We start from the raw sequence: 13608 nt of genomic DNA on the forward strand, positions 1-13608 counted from the left end.
GCCCCCAAAGCACCGAAAGAATCCTTCAGGTCTGGGGCCAGTCTGAAGGCTTAAGACCCCACAAGGGCCCAAAAGCTCTAGCCTCCACCCACAGAAACCAGCTTCCCCTGAAAGCAAGAAAGGAGCCCCATGCCACTGGTTTCGGCCTCTGACTCACACCACAATCTGAGCCTGGGGCAAAGTCCCCTCATGACACAGAGGTAGGGGCAAGGGCCTGGTCTTGCTAGACCTGACCTCTTTAAAGAGATTCAGCCACAACTTTTAAAAGGCTTTAATCATAATGCAGGACACAGGTAACTCCTCTGGCTCCTTATTTCGACAGGCTATAAAGACAGCCCTGGAAAATCCAGAGAGCGGGCCCAGGTGCGGCCCAGTGGGTGATATGAGCCGGCTCCGGCACAGGCACCAGCATCAGGCCAGCCCTAACACATCAGCCTTTGGAGGTCCAGCTCTATTTTGTGGGTACCCGCAACACCTGCGTGGGAGGAACTTGCAGTTCAGAGTTGATCTGGAAAAGAAAGAGTGAAAGTCGTTACATTTTCCCCAGGGCCCTCCTTTGCCACCCCTGCGAGCCACGCTGGCTCTCCCATGGGCCTCCAAAGTCCTGCACACATCTCCTCTCCAAAGCTGAGAGATGCTGAACACCCACAGACTGCCTCCCTGCAGGAGACACGCCTAAGCCTTCTTGCTCAGCTTCTGCTCCAGCTGTGACCTCTGGTAGCGTTCTTCATCTCCCGCCCATCCATTCTCTGCAGTCTTCCCCTCTCCTCTCTCCACGCACCCATGCCATCCCCAGTCTAGCCTGACCCACCTCTTCCTCCCCCAGCCTCTTGTACACAGTAGCATCTGTGGAAGCAGGAACCATACCATCCAGAATGTCTAGGTCCTGTCACAGGCCAAGGGTCATTATGAGGCCAAGGTTCACTACAACATCCCCCTTTCAGCTGTGGCCTGGGACCTGGGACTGTGCTGGGGCCACGCAGCCCCTGTGGCTGGACTTGGAGCTGGCCTCAGTCACCTCACACATGTGCAACTAACAGCTGTGTCATGACCTTCCTGGCCTACAGCCCCAGCTGCAGGTGCCCACACCCGCACAGCAGGAAATGTCAGCAATGGGCTTTTTCCTTCCTCCTCTTGCCAGGCCATGGGAAAGTTGTCCACAACTATTGCAGGGTTGGGCACAGATCGGGGCCAGGGAATATCTGCCCCAGCAGAGCCTCCTCCCCCATGTGAGGATGACCCTCCAGTCATATCCCAGGCAGGGAACCGGGGCTGGCGGGTGGAAAGAGCCCAGGCTCTGGACGAGTTGCAAACTCTCCAAGTTGTGATTGTCCTATTTGTGAAATGAGGAGCATCGTTTCTGCCCTGTCCACCTCACACAGCGGATGTGAGGATGGAAGAAGAGACCACAGGTGGAGGCTCTGTAGCTGGGGAGCTGCTCCTGGCTGTGGCACTGCTTCACACAGAGCGGTCCCAGCTGGCCACTGGCACCAGAAACCACAGTATCAAAGAGACACTGTCACACCTGAGCTGTCCTGGAGGCAACTTCAGGCAAGATCTACTCTTTTGACCAGTAGTTGTCTCAAGGTGCCACTGTTGATTTTTTATATCACATCACAAAGCTCCCTTGCCTCTGGCAGGGAGGGGACTCCTCGTTCCCTAATCCCAGCTCTAGTGCCCCTGCCCCACCCGTGTTTCCTGCTGCCCCTCCTTGGAAGGCCCTGCCACCCACCTTGGAGTTCAGATACTGCTGCAGCAGCGCCTGCAGCTCTGTGTTCTGCTGCTCCAGAGAACTGTTTTCCAGCAGCAGCTTGGCCCTCTGGGTCAGGACAAGGCTTTGGACAGAAAAATCGGTTAGAGGCTCACTGAATCCTGCATCCTCTGCCAAGTACAGGCCAGGGTCTTCGTGTTTCTGCTTTGGCTACAGGTGGAGGGAGACTCCAGAAGCTACACTCTTCACCCAGCCGCCAGGTGAGCCAGGTTGGCAGGAACAGAACAGGCAGGCCAGGGCCCAAGAGCCAACTGCCCCACATGATCCACCCACACAGGAGATGCCAAGGGCAGCTCTTCCCTCCCAGGTTCAGTGGGTCAGGGAGGCAGCAAACGCGACTGCTCCCAGCAACCGTTCCTCACCTGCCCGCCAGCACCCTCCTGCTCCATGACATGCACACTTACTGGTACTTCTCCAAGGCTGTGTAGAGGGCATCCCAGAGGTTCTGCTTGGAGGAAGGGATCACCGTGGTCAGGGCCTGCCAGTACTCCGAGTCCTTGGAGTTGTCGCGCACATTCTTCTGCACCCTCAGCGGGGCCCACGAGTCCCTGAAGGCCAAGAGCACAGTGATTGTCATGTCCATTGGGTACTACCCAGGCCCCCAAGCAGTGCCAGTCACAGGCCTGCTGCTTTCCCACCTGTCACCTCCCCACTCAGCGGTCCAAGTTTATTAGACAGTGGCAGGTTCTCAGAAAGGACGCATGCTTATTGTCAACGTTCTGCCTCGGTACCACCGGTACCTTCATGAGGGCATAATCAGTGCTTCATCCACCCCTCTGTCTCCCAATCAGTTTACCTCACTGGCTTTACAGCTCATCACTGTACCCATCTTTTGCACCAGCACATCCAAAGCAGCACTTGAATCCAGTCATGTCCTCTCCATTCCCTCATGACAGCCTTAATCTGGGGGATCCCCACCTCCCACCTGGACAAGCCTCCTGATGCTCTCCCTGTATCCAGCTTCGCCCCTTCCCTGCTGCCACAACGATCTCTCTAAAACGCAAGGCTAATCTTGGCTCTTCGGCTGCTTCAAATCCTTTTCTGGCTCCCACCCACCAACAGGTAAAGACAAAGATCTTGGGCACATTGGGCAAGGCTCTCCAAGACCTGGCTAGCTCCCCACCCACCAGTGCCACCTCCCGGGCCCTTGACACTCCAGCCAGACCTCCTGTGATGATTCTTGAACAGACCAGACCTTCCCTATGCTGCCATTTCCTGAAATGCCCTTACCTCCATTTTATCTGCCTGGGAACACCCAGTTCCAGTGCCATTTCCTCCCAAAACCCTCCCTGACATGCCAAATGGAAATGGCCACTTCCTCCTCTGAACAACGGTGCACCTTGAATGTGCTTTGACCATTGCTCTGATCACAAGGCAGTGTCCCCACAGTGCTTACACATGGCAGCCTTCAATGCATGTCTGCTGAATGAAAGATGAGTGAAAAAAGCACAGATCACCACTATGCCCTATTGCTTTCCTGACTCTGTCCAGCGATTGGTTGCCCCAGCCCGCCTTCAGATAGCCCTGTCCTTAGTCCCCGCATCTTGCCCAGCGGACTCTTCTCCACTCACTGGCTCTGTCTGGCTCCCCAGCCCATCCAGCTCCCCTGGTTCTGGTCTCAGGCAAGCCTTCCAGCCCCGCAGCCCACCTAGGCTTCTTCAGACCCATGACGAAGGCCTCCAGAATCTTGAGGACATCATTAGGGTGGATGACCCAGGGGGAGGGTGGGGTCTTCTCCTCTTCCTCCTTCTTCCCTTCCACCAGGCTTTCTTCCTTTTCTCCCTCCATCTCCGTCTGCTCTGCCAGCTCCAATTCTGACCCCATGCTTGTCTCCTCCATGCTCGCCTTCTCCATGCTCACCTTCTCCATGCTCACCTGACTGCAGGGCTTGATCTGGAAAAAGATGCAAGGACAACTGTGCGCTGGGGACACATGAGCATGAGCATGGACAGAGAGGCAGGAAGAAGAAAAACCAGAAAGGTTTACAGAAAGTGACAGAAAGCTGGCCCAGGGAGACATTGACACAGGGACAGAAACAGGAGAAAGAGTGGGAAGAAGGGGGATGGGATGGGGAGAGGCACTAGGAGGCTACGAGACAATGGAAAGGTTCTGTTTTTAATCCGGGCTCCCAGGTGCTCATCTTATTGACAATCATAAAGCTTACATGTTTTATATCTCCTTTTGAATCATAATACAAATTAAATTTTTGTTTTAATTGTTACATTTGAAGTCTTCCTCCTACCCGTATCTTGCAGTCCATGCAGTTGGCCTCCCACAGGCAAACCAACGCTATCAAGTTTCCTGTGCTTCCTTCCAAGGAAATAGTATGTCTATGTAATGTCTATATATAAATACATGCGCGTACCTTTCCATATATACTTCTCCTTCTCGTTTTGACGTCAATGATACTATACTACAAATGGAGTTCTGTAGTTTGCTTTTTCACTTACCAATAAACCTTAGATATCTTTTCATGTGAATACATAAAGAACTTTGTTTTTTTCCCAGTTTTATAGTATCCCATCGTGTAGACATACCATATATTATTAAATAGATTGCTCAACGATGGACATTTAGGTTGTTTCAAATCTTCTGCCATTTCAAACAATGTACAGTGAATCAGCTACAATAAATACACCATTTCAACTGTAATGAGATATATTTAGAGAATAAAATCCTAGAAGAAGAATTTCAGAGGCCAAGGTGGGCAGATCATTGGTGAGCAGATCATTTGAGGTCAGGAGTTCGAGAGCAGCCTGGCCAACATGGTGAAACCACTTCTCTACTAAAAATACAAAAATTAGCCGGGCGTGGTAGCAGGTGTCTGTAATCAATCCCAGCTACTCAGGAGGCTGAGGCAGGAGAATGGCTTGAACCTGGGAGGTGGAGGTTGTAGTGAGACGAGATCGTGCCACTGCACTCCAGCCTGGGCAACAGAGTGAGACTCTGTCTCAAAAAAAAAAAAAAAAAACGAAGAATATCAGAGTAAAATGTATATACTTTCATAATTGATACTGCCAAACCATCCTCAATGGAGGTTACAATTTATACTCCTACCGGTAACTTATGAGTATGGCTGTTTTCTACACCTCAGTCATCGCTATGTTATACTTGCTGTATCAAGTTTTTTTTTTTGTTTTGTTTTGTTTTTTTTGTTTTGCCAATGTAACAGGTGGGCAAAATGGAAATCAGGCATTTTAATTTGCATTTCTCTTATTACAAGGAAGGCTGATTATCTTTTCATATGTTTAAGAGTTACCCGTATTGCCTTTTCTAGGAGTTGTTCATTCATATTTGTTATCTGTTCCTTTTGTTGTTGGTCTTTTTCTTATTGATTTCTGAGAGCTCTTTATATGTTAAGGAAATGCCTTAACTATGATATGAGTTGAAAATATTTCTCTGCAGCTTGTCATTCATCTCTTTTGCTTATCAGGATTTTTGCCCTACAGAATTGTTTTTAAATTCTGTAGTCAAATATAGATTTTATTCCCTTTATGGCTTTGTGGTTTTGTCCATTCCACCAACTCTTTTTTTCTTTTCTCTTTTTTTTCCCCTTAGAGACAGTGTCTCACACTCTGTCACCCAGGCTGAAGTGCAGTGGTGTAATCATGGCTCACTGCAACCTCAACCTCATCAAGGCTCACTGCAGCCTCAACCTCCTGGGCTAAATTGAGCCTCCCAAGTAGCTGGAACTATAGGCATGAGCCACTGCGCCTAGCCCAGCCAACTCTTTTTAGAGGCATGTCAGGATACTCAGCTTTGGACTAGCAGTACTAAAAACATTTTTCATTCACGTTTTTCATTTTTAAATTAAAATGTTATATGACTTTTAATATGGCAACTTCTTTAAAATAGTTAATATTTGATTCACCTTCTGAAATCAATTACAATCAAGATATGTAGGACAAATGGGCCCTGCCTTGCGGGAAAGTGTTAAGGATCAAAATATGCAGAACCTGGTGGGCTCTGGTCTCACAGTGGCTGAGACCTGGTTTTGAGGGAGCGTGCAGGAAAAGATTCCTTGGGCCTCAGTATAAGAACAGCATCTCACCCCCGAGCCATTCTTCCCTTTACAAAGAGATAAATTGATAAACAATAAGGAAAATGCTAAGTTAGCTATACCTGACATAAAAGCCCTGCTATTTCTCCAGAAGTACTACTCAAAGGCAGCACTGTGCTCTGGGGGCTTCGGGAGAATTGAAAATGCAGGGACATGGATGAAGCTGGAAACCATCATTCCCACAAGATCAGAAAACCAAACACCACATGTTCTCACTCATAAATGGGAGTTGAACAATGAGAACACATGGATACAGGGAGGGAAACATCACACACCGGGGCCTGTCGAGGGGTCGGGGGCTAGGGGAGGGATAACAGTAGGAGAAATACCTAATGTAGGTGATGGGTTGATGGGTGCAGCAAACCACCAGGGCACGTGTATACCTATGTAACAAACCTGCATGTTCTGCACATATAACCCAGAACTTAAAGTATAATAAAATAAATAAATAAATAAATAAGAAAGAAAGAAAATGCTTTCTTCTCTTTGCACCTTGCCTTACCTGGAGGCTGGAAGATAAACGGTGAGCGCGATATTTAAGGAAGAAGTTCACCAGTTTATACAAGTCATCCTCACTTTCAATTCCAAGGGCCTGGGGCAAAAAACAGGATGGTTGCTCAAACACCCCATCAAAGAGGCCATGGGCTTGGGCAGCTGACAGATGCTCAGCTCTTAAGAGCGGGAGGCTTGGCTTGTGGAGGGCATTCATCCAACGCTGGGAAACGACTGTGAACTTGGGGACACACACATCAGAACACACAGAAACAATGCTCATAGAAGCAGGAAGTCCTCAACACGGATCCCATGGCTGTGAGGATGCCAAGTAGGGGCTGCCCCAGATTTGAGTTTGGGGGTGTCAGGGAGAACCTACAACCTGAGAGGAAGATACTAGTAGAGGAAGGGGCAGGGGTGGGAGACACTGCAGTGAGTCTGAGACCAATGTGTTGTGTGGAGAGCAGATTAAGGGAAGGATGTGACAGGGATCAGGGGAAGCCCCGGGAGACCCTCATCCACTGCCAGGGTTGAGGCAATGGCAGGGCCATCTGAGAACACGGCCGGCTGCAGCCCTGCCCGTGTCCTCCCAGCCCCGTTGGACTCACGGAGAAGATGGCATCCAGCCTCAGCAGATAGCATTCATTCTGCTCCAGGGGCAGGAGAAGGCTCAGCAGCTTGCTCTCTATGAGGAATCCCTGGGGAGAAGGAAGAAGGCATCTCCTGTCGGGGACAGGCTTCAGGAGCGAGTCCCAGGGTCTGCAGCTGCCCCCTGTGTGACACTCCAGGGACCATGCCACAGAGCAGACACCCAGGGATGGGAGCCAGCAGTGGGCCCCAGAAAAGCCTTCTTGGAGTGCCCATGAATGCCCCCCTCCCCAGGGAGCAAGGCCAGGGACAAGCAAGGCCAGGGACAAAGCCCATCCTCACCACAGACTTAGCTTTTCCCACCCAGAAGGGCAACAACCCACCTCACCCACAAGCCACTGGGCAAACTCCTGAGGCCCCCACCACAGTCCAAACCTGACCCAGTCACAGGCTCCTGCTTTACCCATAGTCTTGTCCCCAAATATCTACAGAACACAGCAGCAGGACGGGGAGGCATGGAAAGCAGTGGGCACCCCAAACCAAAACACAGCACACATGCGGTGGAAGGGAGAGGGCGGCTGAGCAGATGCGGTGCCCGCTCTGAGCTGGGATGCCTGGGGGAGGGCTCCATGGGGAGGTGGCCTCTGCGTCCAGCTGCAGGTTCAGAGGGCAGAACCTGCCACCTGACCCCTTCAGCAGCAGCTGCCCTCAGTGGCAGGAGCCAGCCAAAGGCAACTGCCCTCACTATCCCAAAAGAACACCCACTTCAGAACCATAAGATCCAAACCAATACTGCCCATGTTTGGCCACAACCCAACCTCCAGCTGAACCAGCTCAATGCAGCTTTTATTCTAAGTCGAATCATGTTTGCTAGCATATAATGCAGACATCCAAATCCTAACTTACCCAGTCACACCCAAAACGAGCCCCTGAGAAGGGCTATTTCAGTGTGGCCACATCACTTAGCAAGTTGGTTCATGGAGGTGAGCTGGTGCAACTTCTGTCTCAGAAGCAGCATCATTTTAAGCTGGCAGGAGCCCTCTAGCTGGCCTAAACTATGCCATGCTGGCCAACCAAGGTTAGACCCATTTTCCAGCTGGGCCAGCTCGGAGGCAAGGCCTCTGTGAACCGGCCCTGAAGTCCAGGGTCCACCCCGACTCGGCTCCTCAGGGCCCAACTCTGGGCTTGGCCAGGGGAGGACTGGCCCACTCCTGACTCCAGGCTAGCACTGGCCCAGCAGAGGCCTCAGAAGCTGCACATCCCCGTGAGTCCCTCTGCTGCAGCCCCTGCCTGGCCTCACCGACTCGTCACACAGGAGCATCAGGATCCTCTTGGTAGTTTTTTCAGAAATTTGCTTCGGCAGATCCAGGTAGGACTCTGGTTCCGAGGTGGCCTCTTCTGCCTCCTCCTCTTCTGCAGATGGGTCATGGGGAGGAGAGAGAAAGAAAAGAAGATAATTTCTGGAGCTAGTTGACTCTAAGAAACAGTCAGATGGCTTTCCTTGAGAAAATGTACCTCTTAAAAAGCCTCTGTGAGGCATTCTCACAGTCTCTTTGTGATGAAAAAAGCCTATTACGTGGGGGGAAGGCGGGCTAGGGAGTTGGAATCAGAGACTACTTGGAGAACTCGACCATTCCCAGCCAGCCTGTAACACCCTACTTTTCCAAATTGCATCTACCTGGAAACATCATACTCAAAATCCGGCCACGAACAGGAAGTGGGAGGGAGAGTGTGAGCCCATTTATTCTTATTTCAGAGATGATCTAGCAAGTGGCTATATGGTCTCTAAACCTGCAACAGATTAGATAGAAGCAGCCAACTCAAAGCAGGGGCAGGTGGCTTTGCACATTCACAGATAATTTTTTTTTTTTTTTTGAGATGGAGTCTCGTTCTATCACCCAGGCTGGAGTGCAGTGGTGTGATCTCGGCTCACTGCAACCTCCGCCTCCTGGGTTCAAGTGATTCTCCTGCCTCAGCCTCCCAAGTAGCTGGGATTACAGACACCTGCCACAACACCTGGCTAATTTTTGTGTTTTTCGTAGAGATGGGGTTTTGCCACGTTGGCCAGGCTGGTCTCGAACTCCTGAGCTCAAGTGATCTGCCTGCCTCGGCCACCCAAAGTGCTGAGATTACAGGCATGAGCCACGGTGACCGGCCCAGAGAAATATTAACAGCAAGAACTGACTGCTGACAGCAAGAGCCAAAAATTTTCTTAATTAAAATTAAATTTTTAGGCCAGGCACAATCTAAAAATGGTTCTCTCTCTCTACTAAAAATACAAAAATTAGGGCATGGTGGCACGCACCTGTAATCCCAGCTACTCAGGAGGCTGAGGCAGGAGAATTGCTTGAACCCAGGAGGCGGAGGTTGCAGTGAGCCGAGATTGCACCACTGCACTCCAGCCTGGGCAACAGAGTGAGAGTCTGTCTCAAAAAAACAAAAACCAAACAAAAAAACATAATTAAATTGTAAAAAACCAATCCCTAATAATCAAAAGTAAAATGAAACAAAAATACCTATATGTGTATCAAGCTTGTGATATAACCACATAGAAACTATTCCAAGTACATTTATTTTTATTTATTTGTTTATTTATTGAGACAGAGTCTCGCTCTGTCACCCAGGCTGCAGTGCAGTGGCATAATCTCAGCTCACTGCAACCTCCACCTCCTGGGTTCAAGCAATTCTCCTGCCTCAGCCTCCTGAGTAGCTGGGATTACAGCCGTGTGCCACCATGCCCGGCTAATTTTTGTATTTTTAGTAGAGACAGGCTTTCACCATGTTGGTCAGGCTGGTCTCGAACTCCTGACCTCATGATCTGCCCGTCTCAGCCTCCCAAATTGCTGGGATTACAGGCATGAGTCACCGCACCCGGCCTATTTTTATTTTTTTAAATTTTTATTATTATTATTATTATTTTTCAGAAAGAAGCTCACTCTGTTGCTCATCCTGGAGTGCAGTGGTGCAATCTTGGCTCACTACAACCTCCACCTCCCGGGTTCAAGCGATTCTCCTGCTTCAGCCTCCCGAGTAGCTGGGATTACAGGCGCGTGCCATGACCAGCTAATTTTTTGTATTTTTAGTAGAGACAGGGTTTCTCCATGTTGGCCAGGCTGGTCTCGAATTCCTGACCTCAGGTGATCTGCCCGCCTTGGCCTCCCAAAGTGCTGGGATTACAGGGGTAAGCCATCGCACCTGGCCCCAGGTGACTTTAAAATACAGCAATCTGTCTGTACATCCCTGGAGGGACACATTTTAAGAATAAAAGGAACCATAAAACAGTGTAAACTGTCTTTAGTAATCATTTGTTGGTGGCAGGGCTGATATTTTCCTCTGAGACGGTTCTGTGGTGCTGTGGGGAAGGCATGTGATTCATTATTTTGAAGTCACTAAGCACTAAGATTTTCAAGTTGGAAGAAAGGGAACACACTTTGATGCTGTTAAATAAAAATCCTGGCATCCTGTTGATGAGGAGGTATTAGGATGAACTCATGATTTATTTTATTACCAAAAAAAAAAGAAATCCTATACTCTCAGCTCTGTCCACCGAAAAGGCCTAGAAACAATGGCCACTCCAAAACAATAAGCACCCAGTGCCCACAGCGTGGTTTCTAATTACCATTCCCTGGGCAGGCATGGTGACGCAAGCCTGTAATCCCAGCACTCTGGGAAGGAATCGCTGGAGCCCAGGAGTTTGAGACCAGCCTGAGCAACATGGCAAATCCCTGTCTCTACAAAAAATACAAAAATTAGCTGAGCATGGTGGTGTGAGTCTTTGGTCCCAGCTACTCGGGAGGCAGAGGTGGGAGGATTGCTGAAGCCTGGGAGGCGGAGGTTGCAGTGAGTCGAGATCCCACCACTGCACTCCAGCCTGGGCAACAGAGTGAGAACATCTCAAAACAAACAAAAAAATTCCCTATTTGAAAGGACCAGGGGATCCTTGGAGAAATGGCTGATTCCAGACTAGAGGCAGGAAAAGTATAATGTGTGCCTTGAACACCTGGTCATCCTGGAAAGCCAGGATGCTATTAAAAAAAACTACTAGGGCTGGCCAAGCATGGTGGCTCACACTTGTAATCCCACCATTTTGGGAGGCTGAGGTGGGGGGATCACGAGGTCAGGAGATGGAGACCATCCTGGCCAATATGGTGAAACCCCGTTTCACACAAAATTAGCCGGGTGTGGCAGCGTGCACCTGTAGTCCCAGCTACTCGGGAGGCTGAGGCAGGGGAATTGCTTGAACCCGGGAGGCGGAGGTTGCAGTGAGCCGAGATCGTGCCACTGCAATCCAGCCTGGCAACAGAGTGAGACTCTGTCTCAAAAATAAATAAATAAATAAATAACTACTAGGGCTGAGTCAAAAGGACCCAGAAGCCAATATGAAGATTTCCACTAGCCAAAAACGGAAAAATTTGAGCCTCAATAAGGATAATTACTTTAGTAAACTAAAATACATCAAATTTGTTTAAACTCATGCATTCATAATATTTTTTAAAAACTCATTGGTACCTTTGGAAGATGCTAGAGGCCCAACCCATTATTTTGAAAACTGGTAAACAGAGAAAAAATAAGCATCTGTCCTGCTTTTCATATACAGACTATCTCAGGGTAGCAAACTGCTGATGAAGGGAAGATTTTCTTTTAAGAAGTATTCTGTTAAATAAAGACACAAGAATAGAATCTAACACATCACCATTTTGCAATCCCTAATACAGTTAATGGATCTTAGACAATGATTAGCAATGGTTGCTAACATCACAAAAAGAGAGACAATTTAACACTAGTTTATCCCGATGGAGGTACGACACAACAGTATACTTAGCAAAAATAAATTGGACCTGCATCTGATCAAGCTTCTAGACCTAACTGCCAGTTTATAATACAGGGGAGAGAGCAAAGCTATAAATTAGAGGAGACTTAAAAGCTATACCAATAATCATACTCTTCCCCCTCCTCCCTAGACTATCTCTAACGTGACTGGCTTGACCCGATGTTCTCAGGGGGCTCCTCCAGCTCTAAGGCTCTGTGACAATGTTCTAGTCACCTGTGCGCATGAGCATTTCTTCTACTATCTGTGTGGCGGACTTCTGGGGCTGCCGAGAAATAGGCCCAACATTGTTCAGGAACCAGAAATCAGGTGCTGCCCAGGGAAGCCCCAGATGATGGGTGTGGATGATCCTGTCCACATCAAAGGCTCTGGCTATTAGGTCCTTTGCCTCCTCTTCATTCATCAGCCAAATCTCCCGAAACTTCTCATCATCAATAACAGCAAAATGCCTGTGAAGGAGAGTCACAGAGCGTGGCCGGCTGGCCCCAGGACCTGGCCAGGGTCCCCTCAATTAGCAGCAGGGCAGGAATATGAAAAGGAGCTGTGCTAATTCCTGGGCCTGGCCCCATCCCTGGGCGGCTGATTCCCACTTACGATAAACTGGAAGCCATCCCAACACATCTCAAGAAAAGGCAGGTGACATGCAAGTGAAAGGCCAGGGGAACACACCACAAAAGGTTAACTTGTGCCTGGTCCAGCCCCAGAATAGCTGGCGATATCAAGTCCAACGAAATCACAGCCTATACAAACTCCATCTCCATCATCTCTATGCTAGGACAAGTGCCTCAGGACCAAGTCCTTAAGATACCTCATGGCTTTCTGTAGCTCCTTGAATTGCATCACAAGACGTTTGTAGTCCGAGGTTAGAGACTGGTTCTCCTCCTGAAACTGCTTTATTTGCTTGGCATATTTTGATCTCAGATTGTTAAGTATATCATGCAGGCTGGTTGAAAGAAAAAAAGTTAGTCTGCAGCTGAATAGAAGGTACGACGTATGTTCCTCTCATCCACCTGATTCAGCTCTACAACAAACCCAGGAGCAGATCTGTGGAAGAGCAGAAAACCCTCCCATATATTCCATAACACAGATCCCATTTTGATCAACAAAAGGAAGGCAACAGGAGGTCATGGGACAGTTCAAAACGAAACGCATTGAAAACAATCCGGAGCCCATTCCCACCAAGAGGCAGCCTCCTACTCAAGACTGGACAGAACCTACTTCACAACACGTCATTTGTCAGAATGCCCATACCCATACCTAGGGCCAGCCTCACATATTTAAATAATCTATCTTAACTATTTCATTGTCATGACTTGGATGTTTAATTCAATCATGAAGCAAGGAAATTTTAAAGAAAAAAAAATGCACATCACAAAAGCCTATGATACATAAATCTTCCAGCCTCAAAGAGCTGATACCATTAACAGGTCCAGTAACTCATTCATTCATTCATTTATTCACTCATTCACGTATTCATTAAACAAACATGAAATGCCACTTTTGCGCAAGGATATGTTGAAAGACAAAGATGAATACAAAGATACGTTTCAATACAAGGTACTATCAGTCTAGTCAAAAACAAAGACAAACGTTAATTACAGTACAGCGTGGAAAGTGCTATAGGAGAGTTTTATGCAGGGTGCCAGGGGAGCCCAGAGGTGAGGCATCTAACTTACCCTTGCTGCAGGGGAGGGGATGGTCCAAAGTTTCCAGAACAGCAAGAGGCAGTTAAAACCTGTCCAATAGCACTGTGAATCCAGGCATGGCACAGCTCACCATCTCACTGCTAACAGGAGCGCCGTGCATGGAAACTTGGCCCATAAAATATGCATGGCAGGCACGATTTTTAGACCCAGGCCCATACTTCAG

At 48.8% G+C, this 13608-nt stretch overlaps 1 protein-coding gene across 2 annotated transcripts in view; it reads right to left on the minus strand.

Moving 5' to 3' along the window:
- Positions 1 to 256: 256 nt before the first annotated feature.
- The window catches only part of DRC1 (dynein regulatory complex subunit 1), a 54994-nt gene continuing 41642 nt past the window's right edge, over positions 257 to 13608 (minus strand). For both annotated transcript variants that reach the window (XM_024242496.2, XM_054547739.2), the window contains 9 exons: positions 12548 to 12682; positions 11956 to 12188; positions 8212 to 8324; positions 6932 to 7021; positions 6334 to 6423; positions 3420 to 3664; positions 2176 to 2319; positions 1733 to 1835; positions 257 to 508 (listed from right to left, as the gene is read on the minus strand). In XM_024242496.2, the coding sequence (XP_024098264.2) occupies positions 452 to 508; positions 1733 to 1835; positions 2176 to 2319; positions 3420 to 3664; positions 6334 to 6423; positions 6932 to 7021; positions 8212 to 8324; positions 11956 to 12188; positions 12548 to 12682 (1210 nt within the window). In that variant the 3' untranslated portion in view covers positions 257 to 451. The remainder of the gene's footprint in view (positions 509 to 1732; positions 1836 to 2175; positions 2320 to 3419; positions 3665 to 6333; positions 6424 to 6931; positions 7022 to 8211; positions 8325 to 11955; positions 12189 to 12547; positions 12683 to 13608) is intronic.

The sequence above is a fragment of the Pongo abelii genome, chromosome 12, assembly GCF_028885655.2.
Source record: "Pongo abelii isolate AG06213 chromosome 12, NHGRI_mPonAbe1-v2.0_pri, whole genome shotgun sequence".
NCBI classification, from domain to species: domain Eukaryota; kingdom Metazoa; phylum Chordata; class Mammalia; order Primates; family Hominidae; genus Pongo; species Pongo abelii.